This window comes from Zonotrichia leucophrys, chromosome 2 (genome assembly GCF_028769735.1).
Source record: "Zonotrichia leucophrys gambelii isolate GWCS_2022_RI chromosome 2, RI_Zleu_2.0, whole genome shotgun sequence".
NCBI lineage: Eukaryota > Metazoa > Chordata > Aves > Passeriformes > Passerellidae > Zonotrichia > Zonotrichia leucophrys.
In genome coordinates, this window is record NC_088171.1 from 6349165 (window position 1) to 6372596 (window position 23432).

The window sequence follows — 23432 nt, forward strand, 5'->3', positions numbered from 1 at the left end:
TACCAGACACTTCTGGCAACATTCCAGGAGTCCCGAGCCCCCCAGGGTCTCGGAGGCTCAGCATCTCAGGACTGAGATCTTGAGATCCGACACAACAGGACAGGACAGCATGGCTCTAGCTGCCCAGTTTGGCAGGAATTGTACAAAATGGGTGATTCCACCAGAAATGTCAGGGGATTCCAGTCCATGAACCAAATAAAACAAGGCTGTAAAAGCACATCTGCTTGGACACCTCAATAAACCAGGGAGTGTACTGGAAGAAGCATGGAATCATGGAATTGCTGAGGAAAGAAATCCTCAAATTTCTGGTTATCTTGTATCTTCTGCACTTCCATTGTTGGCTGGTGTATCCAATATACATCACCTTATCAAGCAAGAAACTGTTTCTCCATAGTTTAGTGCAGCACTCGAACCAAATGAGCAAAGATCCATCTTTAAAACTACAGGACAAGTTGAAAATTGCTCTGAAATAAACTAACCTCACAAAAATTAAAAGGAAAACTTTTAATTCTACCCCTCCTCTCCCCATCCAATTGTGTTTATAGACGTAAATCAACAGCACTGCAAGACATCACTGCAGGGTTAAATCCTCAGTTAAATCCTTACCTAAAATGAAATTCATGAAGAAGCTGAAGACAAAATTGTCTTTGTAGCATATAGACAACTTGGGTGGTCAAAGTGAATGCACTTCCAGGCATTACTGTCAAAACCCTTATTTAGGAAAAATCATTAGCTTCATACTGCACTTGATATAATGCTTCAATATAATGCCTGAAACAGCTCATTTTAAACGGGTATTTCAGTATCACAAAGAGAAATACAGTTATTATGGGCCAGAGACACTCGAGCCGTGTCCCCCATCATTTTTGTCTGTCGGGGCTGACACTGTGGAAGGAGTCTGCCCTCAAAAGGCCAAACACTAAAGTGCACAGAGCACAGCCCCAAGTCCATGAGCTCAGCAGCAGCTCATTCCCTTCCCATCTGCCTCTGGTCTCTCATCACTTTCCCCCTGATTCCAGCCCAGCAGAAACAATCAAGAGCCAGGAGAATACCAGAAAATCACTGTATCGGTCTGTGGACAGCCTAGCTGTCAACTTTCCCCTGTGATTTGGTTATTTATCTTCTAAAACAAACACAGAACAGTGGAAGTAAAAAACCCCAAATTTCTCCATTTCCAGGACTCCTGCTGTTCAGCTGCAGCACAGAGGTTTGTTCCCACTGTCACTGCAGATGCAGGTGATTTATTGTGCCACAGGAATGACAGATGGACACAGACACCAGCACAGTTCTCACAGACCTTGAATCAATTACTCAAACAAGTGTGTAAAGCTCGCCCCTTTGCTATTACTCATCTTGTATTTCCTACTGTAAAGAAAGCACATTTTTTCTGCTCCATGCCAGACTCCACATTTAATTGAGATGAGGGAAGCAGCAGGAGGGGAGCAGGTGAATGTTCTCTTTGGCACAGAGCAGCTCTGGAAGAGGTTTCACGGTTCACCACCTGCTGCTGCCCTCTGAGGGGAGCTGAGGAACACCAACCATGCTCAAACAGGGCTGAAAACGATCCCAGGCCATGCTGTAAGCCACAAGGCATGGAAATTATGGTAATTGGGGCTCCCAGGAATCCAAGGGGGCATGTAAGGCCTGAAGAGGTTCTCTTAGGGAGCAGCTGTCTGCATAGCAGGGCTCCACAGGAATGCACTCAGTGCTTCTGCTGCTGTCACAGTGGTGAGCTGTCCGCAGCAAGGGATGGTACCTGAAGCTCCTCACATACACCTAGAGTGCCTCACACACACCTGGAGCTCCTCATGCTCACCTGGAGTTTGTCACTCACCTGCACCTCCTCAGATACACCTGAGCTCCTCAAGCCCACCTGGAGATCCTCACACACACCTGAAGTTCCTCACACACACCTGGAGCTCCTCATGCACACCTGGCACTGTCCCAAGACAGGTTTTGCTATGGATGGACCCAAATCTGTAGCACTGAGATCTTCTTCAGCCGTCCATGGGCATGTGAGCACCACAGGGGAGATCTGTAACCTCTCAGCTGAAGGGTGAGGAGAAAGGTGGAAAGTTGAATTAAAAAAACATAAATAATTCAAATAATGTGGAAAAAGAGAATGCAAAGGGCAGTGATCAGGAACTGTTTCAAAGGGTGACACCCTGGCAGTGCCCAAAGGCAGCCTGGACTCCAGTGAAGCACTCACTGGACCACCAAGAGGCACATGAACAATTTGGCATTTTGTTATTGCAGGCAACCCCCCCTTCCCAACACCTCCCACATCTGCAAAGGGAAATGTGTCTTCTTGTTTTGCAATTTACTACTTTTGTTACATCTGATGGGATTTGCAACCACAATTCTGGGCTAAAATTGAAATGAGCAAACATTTTGTAAGGATTTCACACAACTTCTCTCTAATTCATGTGAGCAGCAGGCTTTTATGATGTCCTTAGCTAGTGACATTTCTCTGGATTTAAATGTCTGGATTTTGAGTACAGGCTCTTAGCAAACACAAAAGTGTCATGGGAACCATGGCTCGCTTTATGAAGTGATCTGCTTTGGGATACTGCAACTGAGCAGACAAGGAAACTACAGAGATCTGAGAACCTGCAGCTGATGATTCACAGCATCCAAATAATGCTCCTGACTCATCCTTTATGGAAACAGCCCCATTCAGCCAGGCACTACATGACCCTTCTTTCATGTGAAAACTACGGAAGGTGTCTTTATCCAAATGTCTATCAATTCACATCATCAAAAAAAATTCTAAATATTTCCAGATTTTACTCTTTCTTTCCAGATGTAAGATGTCAGAATCACAGTAATTTGCACAAATAAAGTACAAAACTAATGAAAAAGAAAATCATTTAATCTTCCAAGTAGATGCAAATCTGATAAACATCAGTTCCCATTGAAAAAGAACTGGAAATGCATTTTCAGTCAATACACAAGTTTTGTTGTACAGTTTATAGTCCAAAGGCAGATATTAAGAAAAAAGCCAGTGACTACAACAACCAAAAAGAAAGTAATGCTCACCTCTGAGATCAAACAATATGCAAGAAAACATGTTTATCCAAACTTAGTGGTGAAAATTAAATATTAAACTTACATTCATTTGTGAAAACCCAAACTACACTGGTAGGCACTTGATTAAACTTTAGTTCTATTGGAGTTTTCTTGCAAAAAATTTGCAGAATTATACATGATGAACTAAGTTTGATGCAAATGATAACAATTGTGAGCTCCTGACATCCTGAAGTATCCAAAGCACACAAGATCAGGAGAGGTTTTGGTTAATACAACTAAGGGAAGACCAGATTATGTCTTACATGTCTCTAATAAGACAGTGTTAAATATTTTTTGATTAATTTTCAAAATATTCCAGAAAGTACAATTGCTTCTACAGCACTGCAGTAGAGAGATTTGTGGGTGGAATTCCATTTAAACACGTTCCAGCTGTACTCCCAAGGTGTCTACTGTCTATTTCTGTGATATTCCTAGAAGAGATTCCACACAAATCCTAAGCCTGACATGCCAGGTGGAAAATAGCACAAAGCCTTTCCTGGAGGTCCAGTGATCTACTCAGGCTAGAAAAGGCTCATTTACACTTCCCATGTCTAAGCAGTGCAGCAAACCATGTGTTTGCACTGTATTACACAAGAATGAGCATTATTCCAAGCCCATCAGCTTTCAAATATTTCTTTATTGCTCTCACAACTCAAAAAAGGATAATTCAAGGAGTCCTTGTCTTTGTGTCTGCCTTCAGCTCCCCTTTCCAAAAACCCAAATAACTTCCTGAATACTCAGCCAGCTCTCCCCTCTCTAGCTGCTACTGGTTTTTCCTGCAGTAATTCTTCCTCCTTCTTCTTGTAAAGCTTGAGGAGATACTCATCAGGCTCAATTCCTGCCTCCTGCAGCTCTGCCATGGCTTTCTCCAGCCGGCGCAGCGTGCGGGCGCTCTGCACTTTGCGGGCAGTGATGTACAGAGTGAACTCCTTGAAGCCCATCAGTTTGCAGGTATCCACCTCACAGATATTTTTAACATCTTTGGTCTTGTCCACCTGAGGGAAGAAAACTAAACCTGACTTTTTTTCCAGGTCTTCAATGCTGACTTGGAAGTCAGTGAGCTGGTGGCTGAAGCCGATGGGATCGTTTGGCACCACGAAAGCGCCCAGCACCAGGGGCTCTGAGGATGTTCTGCTCCTCCTGGCCAAGATCACCTTGTACAGGTGGGATGGGACAGCCACATCATCCTTTCCAATCACCTGCCAAAAGGAAAGGACTGTTACAGATAAAAAAACACAGCATTGTTTTGCTTGGAAAAGATCTTTAATATTATCAAGTGCAATCATGAATCCAGCATTGCCAACCCCACCACTAAATCCTGTCCCTAAGCACCACATCTTCATCTTCCCTCTCTCTGGAGCTCCTCTCCTTTGTGTAACAACAATAACTTATATTATAACACACAATAAAAGCTCCTGACCTGACAGTTGCAAACCATGGAGGTTTTAATATATATTTCAAAAAACTCACTTATTTTTTTCTCCATTACCCACACCCAGGTAGCATTTAAAAACTACTTTACCTAAGTATGCATTTTTTGAGAGGATCCAGACATAAAGCATATTCAGTGACCCAGTATCATCTTGGAAGAGAAGCCTATCCAAAGAAAATGCACCCATTTCTTCCATAAATTACCACAATCCAGCTTCAGTGCTTGTACATGTTGGGTATCCTCCTGTGTCACTCAGACCAGGATCCAGGGATTTAAGGGGAGCCCCAAGAGTGGAGGATCAGGACTGTTCAAGTCTCACACTTTTAAAGTGTATAAAGTCTCACAGTCTCACCCCACCCTGTGCCAGGGATAACTCTAAGAGAATACACCTATTGATGGCAAATGTAATCTCTCCAGGACTCAAAAAGTTTTGCTCATGAATGCACTGAATTAAGGTTTTTTGTTTCTTTCCTATTGCTGAACTGAATCTGTCATCTTAAGAGAGTGTAACAGGCTCACACATGGAAAATCTGAGTTTTGCATAACTCTTCTGTAAGTACCCTTCTCAAATCCATGCCTTTATTCTAATTGCAAAGGAAGAAAAAGATGCAGATCCCTTACAAAAACTACAAAGGCATTTTATTCTGTATATAAAATCCAGCAATTTGGTGTTGTTTCTATGATTTGCAATACCTGCAAAGGCAAACACTGATTATTTTGGTTTTTTTAATAGTTTTTATTAGATACATTTAAAATACCATTTCAGTGAAATCAGGTATTTATCACATTAATTGAAAGTGTCAACAGTTCAGACATGCCTTGTCCACTCATGTATTGAGTATAACTCAATCACATAATGAACACTTCCTATGCACACTTTTTTTCTGATTATTCAGCCCTTCTGCAAATGGAAATACATTTTTAAAATTAAATTTTGCCTGTGGCTATTGAACCAAGATTCATGTTGGTCTATTCCAATATTAATTAAATTTGAGTTACAAATTCTTTCAGTGATTTGTGTCCTCTACCTCTGTTGAGAGTTTTTTAAATTACTGGTCCTAAAGTGTTACTGGTTAGACCAAAACTAGAGAAAGTACCTTCAGGAGAAAGGGAAAACTGATAATTTTTTTTTTCATGTTTTGTGCAATAATGTAGTAGAAACATTATTCCTGTTTCTGGAAAACACATGCTCTGAGATTTCTTTGTGTGTTCTAAAATACCTCCCTCCCTTGCCCTAAATTAGGCTATTTAATAGTTTTGCTGTAGTTGAAACTTTTTTGATTATTTGGGTTTTTTCAGGGTGTGGGGTTTTATGTGGGTTTGTTCTTGTTGTGGGGTGTTTTGGTTTGGCTGGATTGGGTTTTGGCTTTTTGAGGGGGGTTTGGATTTTTTGGTTTTTGTTTTCTTACAAAAATTGTCATGGTTATGCCACCAACCTTCTCCCAGGTAATACTCTGCCTAGACATCAAACAGTCACTGAAACTGGTTAAGGAATAAATGCCTTATGCCAAATCTCCTCTCCCTTTCAATGATGTGTTGATAGAGAAATGAGAGCTCCTGAGTGTCAAAGCACTTTGCATTTCACATTCTGTGCATGTGAAACCAGAGCTACACCTCCCCAGGACCAGCACCATAAATAATCAAAACTGACTTGATGCACAGGTAATGCTCAAATGTACTTAAACCAGTGCAGCAACACACAGTGAGTTAACACTGAATTACAAAACAAATGGTGCTGGGAGCTTTAACTACTTGAGATCAGTGGCACTCGAGCTGGGGAGTACCTGCAAAATACTGGGGGTGAGAGGGAGGGAGCCAAGAAAATCCCTGAAGGGGAGAGTAAGAGTTCATATTTCCATATTCACCCAGGGCACCCAGTGATGACACTGCCAAAGGCTGGGGCTCCTTCTCTGCCCTGGAGCAGGGAGCTTGCACAGCCTGCACTGCAATCCCCCCTCCTGCACATTCCCAGGGCAGGGAGGAAGGTGAGGAAGAGAAGGAAGGGGCAGTAGCCTCCTGAGACACGGCAGCAGTGAGGCTAAACCCCCGTCCTCAGCATCTGCCTGGGCCAAAAATCTCCTGACTTGCAGCATCCCTGCCTTTTCCAGGCCTCTCTGCACACTTTTCCCACTACAAATCCAAGGATATGTAGCAGGTCCTCCTTAGCTCAGCTCCCTCCTTCTCCACACCTCCCACACACATCCACATCCCAGCATCCTCACTCTGCTGCATAAAAGACCAGAGGAAGGGCGAGCACACAGATGGAGCTGCACAAGGATCTCCAATTAGTGGGGGTACACGGAATATGTAAAACAAACAGGTGAACGCATGTGGAGCGAGCTCAGGGAACTGGGGATTGAGGCTGAGGGCTGAGTGGGTGGATAAACAGGCTGGGGAATGAATAGAGCTGCACACAAAACACTTAGGTATGAGATGGAAATGCTGAATGCCTCAAGTGGGTGTTAAGGGAAAACAGACCCGGTGCTTATGTAATATTATGCAAATATATATAGTCTATGCAAAATAATGCACATTTATGCACAGTACGGGCACCTAGGATGAGAGAGGAGAAGAAACAGAGAGGACTAGTTCAAAATGAAGGAAGGGCTGGCCTTTTGAGAAATGTAGATCTAAATTCAACTCCATACCCATAATGGTCAGGTATGTAATTTATGTGTCATTTCAGTTCCATGTAAACTCACTTTTGAGAATTTTAATAAAATTTAAGCAGTGCACAGGATTCATACCAACTTCTCTGAACAGCAGCAAACTACTACTGCAATAACTTCACTGAATGTTCATAATGTTAAAGGAGATAAAACCATCTTCAGCTGCCCAAACTGGCAGAGTCCAGAGGTGTCCCTTCTTCACTCAGGCACAAAAGTTCTATCCCCAGCTAATTCTGCTGGAGAACACCATCAAAGGGCAGTGCCTGATTTCTCTGACAGACTAAATATGCATGAATAAGAATAAATGTCTTTTTCTGCAGTTTAACACTTATGTGCACCATGCACAGGATGCATGACCAGTAATTTCTGCAGTGTGACCCAGTGATTTCTGTTAAAAAAGGAGATAAATGCAGTTCTGGAGCATGGCACAGTATCTCCATCATGACTCCCTGTAATATCCCACACTTTTCTGTTTTATGGGAGTAAATAGAGAAGCTGCAGAGAAAAGTTTCCATAGAGTTGCCCCCTCACCAGCTCAACTCCCAGAGAAAGAAGTGTGACACTGCAAAAGTGAAATTTGGAATAGAAGAAAGAAGTAGGGAAAAAAAACCTCCACAATCCCATTTCCTATTGCCACCTAGAGGATTTTCCTCCTAAACTTCAGCAGCCTCAATTCCTACCCAGATCTGCACCATGCTATTTATCTCAGTGCTCTGCCTGGCAGAGGCAGAGAGCATTTGCTCCTATTGTAACAGGATGGAAAATGGTTCCAGATTATCCATGCGCAGATGTTGAGTTTGATTTGTGCCTGTCTATCCACAGGCAGCAGATGATCTTTCAGAAATCAAGGCCTGAACCAGTTCTCTGTCCCAGCTGGAGAAGAAGTGCAGTTTTTTAAAAGTATCTGTGATTCTAAAAGGAATTCTGTGCTCCAATACAAGCAAAAAAATACAGCAATTGCCTGTTGAAATCACTGCTGTCCCAAATGCTTTCACATCATGCTGGTAACAGCCAACAAGGCAAATTTTTGTGCAATCCTTTGAAAATCCCCATTTTGCTATTGCTATAAAATTTTGCTTAATCTTCCAAATTTTCAACAGGCTCATGAAATATAGAAAAAAAAAGGCACTCAAGCTAAAAGCCTTCTTTTTATAGCATTAAATATATTTCTTTCCCATCATCATTTGGGAAACCAATGTAACATTTCAGATGCTTTGCTGTCTGTATCAGTTCAATGTAAAAATGTGCACTGCCCTAAATTTTTGCAGTTACTTACTCCTTTCATTTTTGTTTTGTTTCTTTAACTGAACTCATATCTCTTAATAATGTAACATTATCATACTGTCATTTTCAGAGCAGTGTTTATTATTTTTCTGTCATTACTGACATTGTTACTGACATTCCACAAGTGTGTGTGAATTTGTTATTGTTCTCAAAGCCCAATTAAATGTGGACAGCTGTCATGAGGGCAGGCCATTAAAATGTGTGCAATTCCTGACATTCAGAGATGTTTACATATCACTAAAACTACAAATGTGTTTGGTAAGCAGTTGTAAAAGAAACCTAAAGAGTTCACAGGGACAGATAAGGGCAGAACATTTCTTAAACCTGAGCAAATTCAGAGCTTTGATAAATTCAGTCTCACAGCCAAGTCACTGGATGAGGATTTGTCTTAAGCTTGGCTCTCCTCCCAGTTGTGGCCAAATCCTGTTCTTGACTGCAGATTTTAAAAACAGAGGAAGTAAATTTGATAATACCTGTGGAGTCCTTAAATATCAAAATAATTAATGAAGACATTTGCTAATGGCATCTAGAGTAAGTTTAAACACCTGGCATTAACTAATGCCACCTTCAGGGTGGTAATCAAATAAATTACAAGGCAGTCCCTAAAAATGTCACTTTGGAGTTTATGAGATAGAAAACTCCAAGAACAAGTGAAAAAGAATATAAGAAGTATACTGGCAGAACAGTTGAGATTATATGAGAAGAAAACAAAGTGTTACTACTAGTGGAAATTCTAAACACAAACCAGTGTTATAAAATTTTAATTTTACACTGGACTTGCTACAACTTCCCAGAGTGCAAAAAAATTAACTTCCTCTGCAAGGGTATAGATCATTTTAAAAAGAAAGGGCTCATGAATCCAGAAGTGGTATTTTGCCACCTAGTGACTAAAAAGTGAAAATCCACTGCGCAGAGAATCAGCAGAAGGGACTAAGGAGCCCTTCACCAGCGAGAGCCAGCTCTGGATTGTCTACCCGTGACTCCCTCAGAACCTGGCCAGCAGAAATCACTCTCAATCGTGTCTTAACCACCAGCACATACTGCAGAGTCCTTCCATCAGATGGCACCACCATCAAATACTTAAAAATGTCAACTCCAGAAATTCCCCTGACACTCCAGTAGCTGTTTCTTCACTCTCTGTGAAATTCTAACCTGAGTTTAAAGTAAGCCAGAACTGCAAACAGAACTGTCTGAAAAGAAGCACACCCAGCTCCTGTGACAGAGTCCTTCCCTCTCCACCTAGCAGCAGCAAAATAAACATCACATTAATTTAATCACATTTCATGGAGGACAGAATTCAAGCAATCATTCCTGTCCCCAAGCATGGCACTGACCAGGTCCATCAGATCTTTCAGTGTAGATATAACATCATTCCTGCTGATGTGACCCCACCTTTGACAGCCCAGAGCTTTGTTATAATTTGATATTGAATTCTGTACAGACTTTCTGGCAGTACAAAAGATTCCATTTACTATCAGTGTAACTTTATTTACTCCATCATTGTGACAGCATTAGCTGCCTTCACTCAAGTTCCTTCTGGGTTTGTTAGGCAGCACTGACTCTGCCAAGAGTGTTTTCCCCCAATATTTGAGAGCTCTGTCAGATGGCACTGAGAAGAACTGAGGGGTGTGAAGGCAGACCTAGCAACACACAGACCAGAAAACACTACAGATAAAAATCATAGTAACAATCTGCACAGCCAAGCACTCCAAAATGCAAATCTAAGTACTTCAGGAAAATTTAATTTGTTATGGCTGGTCTGATTGTTATTGCCAAATCATTTGGCAATCCTAAAAAGGGAAGGAAAAAAGAAAAGAGATGGCAAAAAAAACCCTGTTCCTGAATACAGAGTTATGACATTAGAAGACAGATGCCCCAATCCCTTTTTATTTTTCTATAATGAAGAGGTATGTATATATATCATGTATATAATAAACTGTATTTACATGATGACAGACTACTGCTTCCACAGAACTCACTTAGATTAACTTAAAAAAGAATGTACCCCAGTCCTCAACACCCCTTTTTCCTATAACAGCACAACCTGCAGGATGGGTACAGTGCTAAATAAAAGCAATCCCAATTAATCTCTCCTGCACCTTCAGTGTCTCTTCTCCTCCCACCTTAACCCAGCGTCCATTCCATTACTTTGTACCTCACATCTAAATTTAGGGCTGACAGAGCTTTGGTGGTTTCCACCAGCTGATTTGAGACTGAACCCTTTGCATAAAGTTTATGGGACATCTATAATGGACCTACCTCCAGTAGGAACCTCTGTAGCCTTGGGACCACTTGGAGCAGCCAACAAACAAGGAACAGTTCCCAGGTTTATCTCCTCCTTTAACAAGCATTCCTCCCCCTATAGTGCCTTAGTGGGAGACAACCTCTACTAGTTCTGAAAGTTAACTGGGTAAAACCATAAGGTACCACCTCATATTTGAGAGTGCAATTTGTTTCCCAGTCATCTGTCACAGAGATGACAACTGTACCTTCTGGAATGGTTACTGTGCCTCTCTGGCCCAGCCTGGTAATCAAATTTAGAAAATTAAACAACAAACACGATTCCAGTATGAACCTCATGTACCAGTAACAAGTACATTAAAATGTCTTTTTCAAACAACAAACAAAACATTACCTAAACTGTACTTTCATTTGCCAGCCACAGCTAATTCTTCTTAAATTAGCATTCACTAGGATGGCTTTGGGAATGGGGAGGGTGGAGCACTGAGCATGATGTAGTTAATTATTGCAAAATTTGTATTTGAAACTCCACATCTGCTGACAGAGGAAAATCACTAAAGTGACAGTCACTGGATAGCAGTAATGTATAAAACAAGACAATGTCATTTTGATTTGATCTGGACAAAGATGAAAACTTTTTCCTGTTGGCATTCTATTCTACATATATTCTCAAAATATGTTTTTCAGATACCAAGCACGATCATCAATCTCCTCTTTGCAATAAAAATCTCCACTGGAGACAGATGAAATGACAGAAAATATCTGAGGATATCACAAGTTAAGCCAATAGACAGAACAATGCTGGCATCTAAGGAGTTCAAGGTTAATTCCCTTTCAGGAATTAAAGAGCAAATGGTACCAGAGTCCAAGCAGGAACTGGGAACATGACCAATGCTCTGTTTCTCCTCTACAGTGATCTAAAAATAACGTTTTTGGATGCCTGATGAGAAAAACACCAGCATGAAAATCACAGATACATATTTCACCACTCCTTTAGCCAAAAACAAGGAAAGTAAGATGAAGAGAAGATCTGAAATAAATCAATGCAGACACATTCACTGTAGCACTTCAGTGTTTCCTTTTTTTCCTTTTCACAGCTCTGTCTGAGAGAGCAAAAACATTAGAGAGGAGCTGAGCCTTAAGAGTGGCACTGGCAGATTACAGGTTGTGAGTTTCAGCACTCTGGTGTTACTGCAGCACTTCTCTTTGAACAGCAGGGACTAAGGAAAGGACATCTTCTCACATCAGCTCCTCTGCCCAAACAATGAGGGCTACAACCCCTTTCAGTCTGAAGCCATTTGTGTGAACTCTGCTGAGTTCACTCTGAAAGACAGCTAAGAGATACCTTCCCTTCACAAGCATTCCTGTTCTTCCCAGACTACCAAAATCAATGGCAATGACTGCAATTATATCCAAGGTGTCTGTTTGAAAAGAACTTCTCTTCAGTGCTCTGACACCTTGTGTTTCCTCCTCTAAGTGAATGTGTTGATAAAAGAAAAAAACAACAAACAAATAAACTCAACACACTCCTCCATTCTGAAGTCTCTCTCCTCAAAGTACAACTGCAACGCAAAGCACAAACATTTAAGCCATGAACAAATTTCAAAATAAAAGAATCCCAACATTCTCTGCCTGTATTTATTTAGAGGACTCAAATAATTTAATATTTTAAACAAACAAACAAAACCCCACAAAATCATTATTTTACTTTTCCCACCTGGAGACAGCATTATCTGTACTTAAATGAAAATAAATTTACAAAATGAATCTCACTGTAGGAAGCTGAGTAAAAGGATTTATGAATGTGAACAAGGGGTGACACACTGACAGGAACACCATTACTTCACCATTTTCAATCCCACACTGAACTTCAGTTCAAAGTAAGACCAAAACTGGCAAAACAATCCTAAAATATCCTAAAATTGTGTTATCATCAAACCCAAAGATGATGAAGACAAAAGACAAAAACTGAATGAGATCACAAGTATTACAGTGTGGGCATTTTGTGCCATTATTATTTCATCACTGTATCCAGGTATCAAGTTATTTTGAATAAAGTCAGTAAGATGAAGTGTCTGCTCTGATTTTTACCTGTGGAATACTAAAATTTACATTTCAAAACCAAGACTGAGAATGACAATCATTTTTCAGAAAATGCAATCTTCCTCTTCTAAGTAAACACTTTCTCTAGAGAAGAATGAGAGAGAGATGAGCAAGATTAAAGTGAAGCCATTGATAGATGCAGTTGATAGATGATTTAACATCTTCCTGGAAATGATTTCCACTTACAAAATGTTCAAGTCAGCTCAGGATTTTTAATTCTTTGCTATGTAAGATGAATATATTTTTTAAGGATGAAAAATAAATGCAATATCCTGACAGCTACAAGGAAGCAAATCCCAGCAAGCTGTGTGTAAGCCTGGAGAACTCTGTACCATTCTGAGTGACAGGAAGCCAAATGCTCAGCTGAAATTGGTGAGAGGGAACATCTCCCTCCTGCTCCCAGCTGTGTGCTGCCTCAATCTTTCTAAAGCAGTACAAAACTAGCCCAGCAAACCCAGAATGGATGGGTTTGTATTGCACTAGGTAATCAAGCATTTTGTGGCAGGATCTGACAGTCATCAGAGCTGGCAGATAAAAGAAAGGCAGAGGAAGGCCTGGAAAGGAGAAAGGGCAATGGTGAAGTGAGCACCCTTGGTGGCACAGGATGATTGCCAATCTAAAGCTGGCTTTGCCACTAACTGATCATCTGGCATTGGTCACACCTATTAACCATGGCTTATTTATCCACCTGAAAAATGAGCACAGTCTGCACATCCCTCACAAAGATGTGGTGAGAGCTGAAATTTTTAACTGCCACTAAGCATGAAGAAGGTAACTTATTACTACTGCACTCTCATATGCATAACTGCCCCCAAAAATAGCAAACCCAAATCCAAAGCTGTGATTTTGTGACAGTCAAGGTTTCACATGTGTGGCTGAGGACATAAGGGACAGTTTCTCAAGAAGTAAAAAGGTCAAAGCAAATGGGAAAAATCATATTTTATCACGACCAAGTTCCAAGTTCAATCAAAAAAATCAGCTGTGTATTTATAAGGGAGAAACAGTGCCTAACTCTTACTGCTAAACAAGCCAGTGTTGGGAGCTGAATATCTCTCCCTTCTGTGCCTCTCACATCCCTGTGAAATAGGGGTTGTTTCAGCAAGCTCATCCATTGCTCCTCAGAGAACTGGCTGGAAGCTGAATTGCTCACAGGCTAAAGCTGCAGTTGATCCAACTCCTTGTTTTCAAGGAAAAGTGTTTCTTTCAAGAGGAGCAAAATGCAGCATTTATTATTTGCATTATGCCAGCTTTCACCTGCAACTGCACATAGCAATAATACCTCACTGAGAGTGAGGAGAAGTACTCCTCACTCACTGAGTGGGAGCAGAAGTAACATTCCCTTGAGTAACTCACCATGCTCAAACCTTACAGATGTTTAAACACAATCCTACTAAGAGTAAATCTGGGTAAGCAACAATACATTCACCTTTCAACTTCATAGCCTGTCCCATCTGCCTGTCAGTGATGGTTTCTACAGACTGTGCATGATGAATCTTCAGAGCATTTTAAGCAGGTAATAAAAAGAGGGGGCTAAAGGAAGGGGAGCATTGGTACCATTGACACTGCACTGAGTGAAGTCTTCCAAGTGACTCTGGCATGCTCAGAATGTCAGCTGCAAGGCTCATCCAAGTGATGCCTATGGTGTAGCAGCAAACAACTGTTTGTGAAATTAACAGAACACTGACACTCCAATATCCTGTAGAGTTCTGAGAGAGCCATCCTACCTTTGCATTCCACTCTTTCTAAAGCACATGAAGAAACTGATTAAAAAGATGCCTGTGCATTAGCAAACCCCACTGACTCTGATTGGATAAAGAGTTCTACTCCTGACTTTGGCATGAAATAGATCTCTGTAAATAAACAAATTATTTTAAAATTCTGCTTTTTCATGTACAGGTAAGATGAACATTTCTGCTAATCCTGTCCCAACAAGTATTGCACATTTTATACATTTTGCCTGTACTAAGATGCCCAACTTTTGTTTAATCAAGTTATGATATCTAATTTAAATAAATAATTACTCCTGCACTATTATTCCAGCAATATGTATACACACCTGGTAAGTAACACTCTTCTTTCCATCACCATCTGTTTGAGGTAAGGTTAGAGGTCCAGAAACAACCCAAACATCTTCAAATCTCTCAGTCAATTCCCGACAGTACATTTCCATTCTGGAACACATTTGTCAGACAGGGAAAAGTCAGCTGGGAAGATTTAATATTGAAGGGAAGGGTGAACTACTGACAGGGAGCATTTTTCCAGATTCATCTGAGTGATTCACAAGCCAAAGTAGGTAAAATGTAGGCCCAAGTCCTGCTTCCCATTTGTCCTCTGTAAATAAAGTTCATTTATTCACAGACAGACATGTGTTACTGCACACATCTGAAAATGGTTTCTGCAGCCTTAGCACATGTCTGAATAGCTGAGTTCTCTACTTACTCCCACACCTGACACTAGAAATATACTGTTGGTGGTCACTTGGGATTAGAGAAATAGAATTGTTCCAAGCAGCAAGCTGAAGCATTTTTACTTTGAAAGGTTTTATCATATTATTGGATTTGTGTGTTTATCCCCAAGGAATCAAAGTCCTGCAACACAGTTCTTTCTGAAGTTTCTGTTTGCCATTTCCACTAACTCTACTAGTTTTCTTTATAGATATAACACTGTTCCAAAATAAAGCAGTAACTCCAGAAACACGACCATATTTTTGCTTTTTAAACTGATTCAGTTTACAGCATATAATATTTCTCAAATAAGGAGGACAGGTTGGATGAGGCTTTGAGAATCTGATCTAGGGGAAGGTGTCTCTGTCCATGGCAGGGGGGTTGGAACTAGGTGGTATTTAAAGTTCCTTCCAATCCAAATAATTCTATAATTCTATGAATACAGCACATTTTTTATTTAACAGCTCAACTGTTACAGAAATAATATACAGTGAGCAAGCATTGGTCCTCTACAAAGGCAAGAGTTGCATTTCACACAAATGGACAGACAGAGTATAAAACAGATTATTCCAGTTAATCTGGCTGCCTCTGACAGGGGGAGGTTTCACCCCTTTTTCTAATTCCTGTTCCTCACACCTCTCCCTTATGCCACTTGAACATTCCAAATTTGTAAACTCTGAACAATAACAGGTTTTTTTGTTGTTGTTTTTGTTTTGTTTTTTGGTTCTGGGTTAGTGAATTAAATCAGCAAGAATGAGCCACACAAATGAGAATGAGCAATAATGAGCCTTTTCTTCATGTGCTACACTGAAGCACTGACTACAACTGAATTCTTTTCCTACTGTCACCAGGTTTGCTTCCAAGCAGCCCAGCTCCTCAGGCTGTCTCATGGCAGGGAAATACAAACTCCACCTGGAAAGAATGGGAATAAATGCAGCTAGGGAGCAAACTGCTTTTGGTGGCAGGAGGGACAGAGGTCAGATTACAGTGACCATGAAATCAAAAGCATGACACTCAAAACAAGACAGAAACAGTTAAATATCTGTTTAATACTAAGGTAGAGATGGAGCACACCATAGAGCCAGTCCAAATGGATGATTATAGTCCTGGATGATCACAGTCCTGCTCTCCCCTTTCCTACTGCTCCCCTTGTCTGTCCCAGCTGACCACTCCTAATCCACCTTCCATGTTTGTTCTACAACTCATCTCATGAGCTGATCCAATTTTGCAATATGACAGAAACGTAACCAAGCAAAACAAAATGAGAATCAGTTTTTAACTGGGCTGGCAAATGAAACTGACTCACACAGTCAGGCTACTACCAAAGCTGGAACTGGGAAACCAGCAAAACCACAAGGCAGGAGGGCAAACACCACTTTAGAAAACAACAGACACTTCTGACTAAGCTGCATTGTCTGCCTGCACCTCAGAAGAAAAGTCAAGAAGCAAGCAACTAAAACAAGAGAAAGGAAGAGAATATTGGAGCTAGGAAACAATGTAACACATGTGAAATATGGTATCCTTAAAAATATTTATTATTAAAGAAATTACTTACAAAAAAAAAAGTGGCATTGTTGCCTTTTTCATCAATTTAAACTATGGGAACAGGGTGCTGGGGATGGGGAAAAGTGGCAATAATTGCTTAAATTGCAGGGTTGATAGTGCCAGAGGAAATTTTCGAACACTCCCCACGATTTCCTGATTAGGCAGAGATGCTGCTTAAGGGAAACAAAGAGGGTTTCCCTACCTTGAATTGATACAAATGCCTAGCTTTGGTATAAGGAAAACTTATGCTCAAATATTTGAGTTATTAAAAAAAGAAAAAAACCCTCTTAAAATGTTATGGCCTTTTATTTGTCTATAAAACAGTATAACCTTACTGAATGGCTCATCTGATTTTATACACATTCTTGTAAAACAGGAAAGCAGTGTGCAGATGAATGATGATGCAGTTTTGATGGACTTTTATTATAACACTGTATATAATTTTGCTGACCTTCCCTTGAGTGAACCTTGAGAAATTTATCATTTTCCCCTCCTCCTATTTTTGAGCCTTCACATTCTCTAAGTCCTGTGCAAGAAGCACTGGATGAAGGCTACTTTTACTATCTTTGCTCAAAGGGAGGGAAGAATAAAACTCTTACATGAAGCAAGTTTAAATTTATCAACCACTGCACCTCAAAGTCAATCCAGTCAGGACTCACAAGTGACAGAGCTCCTGCCTGAGTGCTCCCTGGGAGCCAGGACCTGTAGGGACACCTCAGGCCTGAGCAGTGATGGCTCAGTGGGGAGCGCTCAGTTCTGCAACTCAAAGGGAACCAACAGCCACACACAGACATGGGAATACTCTCACACTGCTTCTTTAAGGAAGATCTAAACCCTCTCCTTGCTTCTGCTGGAACTTCCTTAAGGACAGTTAAGCCTGGGACTTTTTATCAGCCAAAAGAAATAATTTTGTTTATTTTAAATAAATGTCCTCAACAGTTTGACTGAATAAAGAACTAATATAGTTGTTATACTGTTTTTTCACTGAGACGACTGAGCTGGCTTTTATTTCAGAGAAAGCTCCTATGACCTCTACAGATACACTGCTCTAAAATACCTGAATGTGAAGAACCTTTAAAAATAAACCATTTTTGATTTATGCTGCTGCCTGGTATTTTTCACTTAGTTTACTTACAAGTAATTTCTCACCTGTTCCAAAAGCCAGCATTATTTTCATAATTCTGAGGCACAATGTTAGACAGATAAAACGTTTCAGCCATAGCTCTCTGCACAGAGAAAGAAAATACTGTAATTTCACTGAAACAATCATGAGCTGAAGACACATTTTAGCAGTTTGTGGATCAGAATCCCATCTCTAGTTTAGTTTTAACATCTGTTAACACAGAAAATCATAAAAACTGAAGTCAGAACACCTACAAAATTACTTAGGATTAAGAGGTGCACAATTGAGGTGAAACCTTGCAAAGTTATCTATTTTTTTTCCTGACAGAAACAGCATAAGAATGTCCAACTCTAGAGGCACAGGAATTACTATCACCCAGTGTCAGTTTGGTAATGTCTTTGGAAGCAACTAGCCATTTTTCATTTTGAAAGGGAAGGACACTTTCAAGCATGCTTTTCATTTATTTGACTGCTTAATGGCTAACTTTTTCTTTCTTTTACAAGAAAAATTTTTATTAGATATACTCATCAATATTTTACACATATATAATGTACAGGCAATGAAATGATTTATGAGACCATAATAGTCAAACATCCATATATCTGCTTAATTTCATCTTGTAGAAGTGTCATAAACATCTCTAAACAGAAGCTCACATACCTCCAGAGGTGAAGGACCTGGTGATAAATCACAAGACATACACAGGGAAATACAGAGAGAAAAAATTCCAAGATCTTAATCCAGAATTTTCACAGGTCCTGTATTTTTCAATATTTTTCACATACTACTCTTGCAAGTGATGGGATTGACAGAACTCTTCAGGATAATGAGCAAATTACCTCCACTAATTAGACTGTGAAATTAAATTTTTGCAATCCTTTATTTGCAAGACTGCATCATCTCACTGCATTTCAAACCAGGTCCAGGATCTCTGTGCACCAGCAAAAATACCCCAGAAATCACAAATAAATAACAACAAAGACATTTCCAATAGAAATAAAACTACTGATTCTTTCATTTACCACATGCCACTGTGCTGTCACTCCACCCCACTGAATACTATCTGTCTGGAGAAATACAAATTCAAACTGCTTCTTAATTAACAAATTGCTGCATTAGGCACATTTCACAAGAGGATCCAATAAATTCAAAGCTGCTTTGTGAGTCAGCCAAGGCATTAAGGCATGCTTCTCTTACAGCCTGAATAAATGGCAGGTGAAGACATTTTATAGACTGAAAGAACCATGGCAAAAGGGTCTAATTTACCTCATACACATTGCAAGGAAGGAAAAAGCCCTTTAAATCACCCAGGCAATCCCCTTGCCAATACAGAACAATGCTTAACAGCATCTTTGCTTTGCTCAATCTAGCCTTAAATATCTCAGCAGCTGCTGGCCACAATGACATCATTGTCCCTGTCTCCCTTTCACTGAGCTTTGAAACCTTGCAGGGCTTTCTTGGTGAAGGTTACCATCTTCATTTTACAGGTAGACAATGTGACAGCAAGAGGCTGAGAAAATTTGCTTAACACCACACTGCTCAAGACATCACCTCTGCCAAACAAGCTGATGTAGGTGTGATTTAATGAAGAGAGCTATGGCACCAGAGCATGCACCTGATTTAGATGCCTGAAGCAGAGTGTGAGAGCATCCCACACTGCTCAGTCAGGAACAGACCTTGGAACTCCAAATCCAGCTCTGTGCATCAATAATGACATCATGCTCCACCTCAAAACAAACTGCAAAAGGAACATTGCACATTACTTCTAAAGGGTCTTTTGACCCTTTCCAGCTGAGAAACACAAATTAAAAAGATGGGAGACAAAGTCCTACTGTTGAAAATTTGTTATCTCCTGCTGGTGCCATGTGTCCCCGTGACCATCCACTGCCAAGGTAGTCCTCATTGACAGCACTGAACATCAGAGGGATGTTTGGGTCTGGTCTGAATTTACAGTGCCTTCGATCTGCATCACCTGAATAACAACACATTAAATGGTCAGATTACCATGAAACCATCATAATCACAAGACAAAAAGATCTAATCCTGTCATATCTTGCCAGATAACCCATGTTTAAGGATCCAGTACACTAATCTGAATTCTGTACATCTCATTTACAGGTAATGTTAATTTCTTTCTGCCATGTGTTTTAAATATCTAAGTCCTTACTTACCAATAAAATAGATGGGGTTCTGCATCATGACTTTTCAGTCTTCCCCCAAACAGCTCAAACAAAACAGCTCTGCCTCAAATCTCAATTTGAGTAGCTACAGACATAAATCAGAACTGAATGCCTCAAGATGCTCAATTTCAACTTGAAGTTAGTTGTATCTGATTATTTGGAAAACATTTTAACAATTCAGCTGTTAAGGCCCTCTTCAAAGTAAGCCTGAAATTACTGTTTTCTTCTCAGAAAGAAGTGGGATCAATGATGCTACTTAAGGGTTGGTCATAATGTTTTCAAGATCTTGCTTTTAATTTTCAAAGTAATTTGAAGACAGTGATTTAGATACATTTAGAGGGCTATTGCTTTCATAAAGCATTTTACAATTACATGGTTACCTCCATTAGTAATAATCTGCCTTATAAAAACTGAACTAATGCTATAAACTTAATTTACAATGACTGTATACCACTCATATTTCATTCACCACTGACAGCAGAAAATCACTGAGCCTGTCTTGCATAAAGAACAGGGAGAGAGCATGAGAACTGTATCAGAGTAAATAATGGCTGCAGTGAGGAGCTAATGCCCAATCTAGCTCTGAACAACTGATGCCCTTTGCTCAGTTTTTAGCTCACAAATGGACATTCTCCTGCCATTCTGAGCAAATCTCTAAGATCAGTACATGAAAAGCTCTGCCTACACTGAAATAAACTGGACCTCAGAACTAACTGCATTGCTAAGGAAGCAGGAGCCATTTTTATGCACACAAGCACCTTTGCAGATCCAAATCAAGTAAGGAAAGGTTAATTTTCATTGTTTCATCTTCTCTCCATTCTCTTCCCTCCCTGAGATCACTATAGGACTTTTCTCCCTGGCTGCTCCAGGGTTCACCTTCTATGAGCAGCAAAGCTCATTCAGAGCATCACAAATTTAAGGAGCTAAATGTTGTATATAGGTTGAGGTATTATTAAAGAAAGCCTTTATAAAATATTGTTTAGGTCCTGCTGCTCTAGCTAAGCTAGCAGTTAGCTTGTAACTTCCCATGTGAAAAAATCATAAGAATGAAAGTCAGTTAGCACAACAATCTATTCTGGTAACAGAACCCTTCACACCTGCAAAAACATAAAGTCTGTCCCATGGGAATCAGTGAACAAAATATGTAAACTGTACAGGAAATTTGATGGAACATGTGAAATTTGATGGACATGTAAAATGCCATTTACTAACCAATGAACTGAGTGGCAAGAAAATTATGAACCAATTAAGAGTTATACACCAGGTCTTGAAAACTGTATAAAAATGAGCAGTAACATTAAAGATTGGCTCTTCTGCATGAAGAAACTGAGTCCTGTCTGCTTATTACTGCAACAAATAAACACCTACATACCCAGCATCTTTTGTTTGGAAATGTGTTCAATCACCCATCTAGGCACCCGTTTTGCCTGGTCATAAGACAGTGCATGATTTGTGTAACATCTGGTCTCTGTTCCAGCCTCAGGAAATCCATATCTTTCCAGCAGAGCCTCTTCTACTGGTTCTAAGGAAAAAATAAACAGAAAACCATCCAAAGATGAAATGTGATCATAAAGAAGACAGTAAAAAACCCACATCTCAGTGGGTATAAACCTACTGTATAGGGAATTACTTGAGGCTACAGCCATAATTAAGTCCTAAAATATATTAAGAGAGCTATCCAGTGAAACTCTCATCTGCCAAAACAGTTGTGGTTCTCACCATGTTTTAACACGAGAATCTCAGCTCTAGGAGTAAGTCATCTATCTACTCTAATGCCTACAGAAGGCAGTAGAAAAGCTATGAGATATTTTCTTTCTACAGAAGGAAAGCTCTCAGATGTGCAGGGACAAATCAGGCAACAGGGAGTTACAGACACAGGAGATCAACACGTACATTTCACCCTTTGGAGCTGAAAATCAAATTCCTCACAAACTGAGATTTACAAGCTGGGCACAAGCAAGTCCTGCCCTCTCTGGGAACGCTTGTACTCTGCTGAATGAATGAAAGCTTCACTGAATTTTCATTATTTTTTCTCAAGGAGGAATATTTACATCTATCTTACTGTCTTGTTCATTCTCCAGCCATCTGTCCAACAGCAACTCATGTTTTTAGAGCCATTCTTCCTCTGCTTTCCCATAATCCGGTACTTTTAAAGCCTTGAAGCTGTAGAGAAAACCATTCACTCCCTCAGGTGCCCCAAACATCCCTCCCCACACCTGAACCCCACCAGACCCCAGATTTCATAAATGAGTCTCGGCTCAGGGCAGCAACAGCTGAAATTTAGGGATGGTCTGACCCGAAATGTGTGTTTAAAACTAAATATGCATTCTTCTCCTGCCACCAGCACTGCTGTGAGCAGGTGTAAAGGGAAGCGCTGTTAATTACAAGCTGCAGCCCAGCATCCCCAGATAACCTCCTCCCACTCAGCCCGGCGCAGGCACCAGGGGAACCCCACGATCTCCCGGCACTATTTGGGCATTCCGGGAATGGGGGAAGGAGGGAAAAGGCGCTTCTGAAGGGAAGGAGAGAGTTTGGGGACAGTAGCGGCGGTGGGGAGCGCGGCTGCGGGACCTGGGACCGCGCTGAACCGACCGCTCCCGCCTCGCCCGGCCGCGGCGTCCCCACTGCCCGCGGCTCTTACCCTGCGCTGGCGCCCGCCCGGGGCCCGGCTCCGGCTGGCTCTGGCTGCGGAGGAGCCGCCATGTAGCCCAGCAGGACGCAGCAGCCCCGGCCGCGGCCCCGCAGACGAAGCCGCCGAGGAAGCGGCGGTGGCGGGGCAAGGCCGCCATGGCGGCGGCGGGAAGGGAAGGGAAGGGAGGGAAGGAGAGGGAAGGGGCGGGCGCGGCCCCGCAGCGCCCCCTCACGGCACTGCCCTGAGGGCGCCATGGCGGCGTTCCCTCGGTAAGGGGGCATCGCGTGAAGGGATGAGGCTGGCGGGGCTTCCCCGATGGCTGTGGAAAAATAAAGTGAGTTCCCTCATGGGGATTACAGGGACTGTAGTGGCCACACTGCACCCATCCAGCTTGGCTGGGGGTGACCAGCCCGAGCTTCAAGCGCAGAGGTTCATTGAATCATAGAGTGGTTTGGGTCAGAAAGAAGCTTTAAAGTCTTTAGCTGGAGAGGAAAAGATCACCTCCCTTATGAGGAGAGACTGCGGGAGCTGGCGTTCTATTAATGAGAAGATCTCACTAATACATTTAAATATCCCAAAGGTGGATGCCAAGAGGACAGTGCTGGACACTGTTCAGTGATGCCCAGTCACTGGATGAGGAACAATCGCCACAAAATAAAAGTTTCACCTCAGCATGTGGAAGAACTTCTTTACACCTAGGATGGCAGAAC

General features: G+C 41.2%; 1 protein-coding gene across 1 annotated transcript; it reads right to left on the minus strand.

The window, feature by feature from the left end:
• Positions 1–3686: 3686 nt before the first annotated feature.
• On the minus strand, positions 3687–22917 carry EXOG (exo/endonuclease G). Its single transcript, XM_064703852.1, has 6 exons — positions 22732–22917; positions 21463–21612; positions 19743–19882; positions 17937–18013; positions 14855–14969; positions 3687–4268 (listed from the first exon to the last, which is right to left on the minus strand). Exons 1-6 carry the CDS (start codon positions 22877–22879, stop codon positions 3807–3809), a joined length of 1092 nt encoding a protein of 363 aa, XP_064559922.1. The 5' UTR covers positions 22880–22917; the 3' UTR covers positions 3687–3806.
• Between the last annotated feature and the right edge of the window lie 515 nt (positions 22918–23432).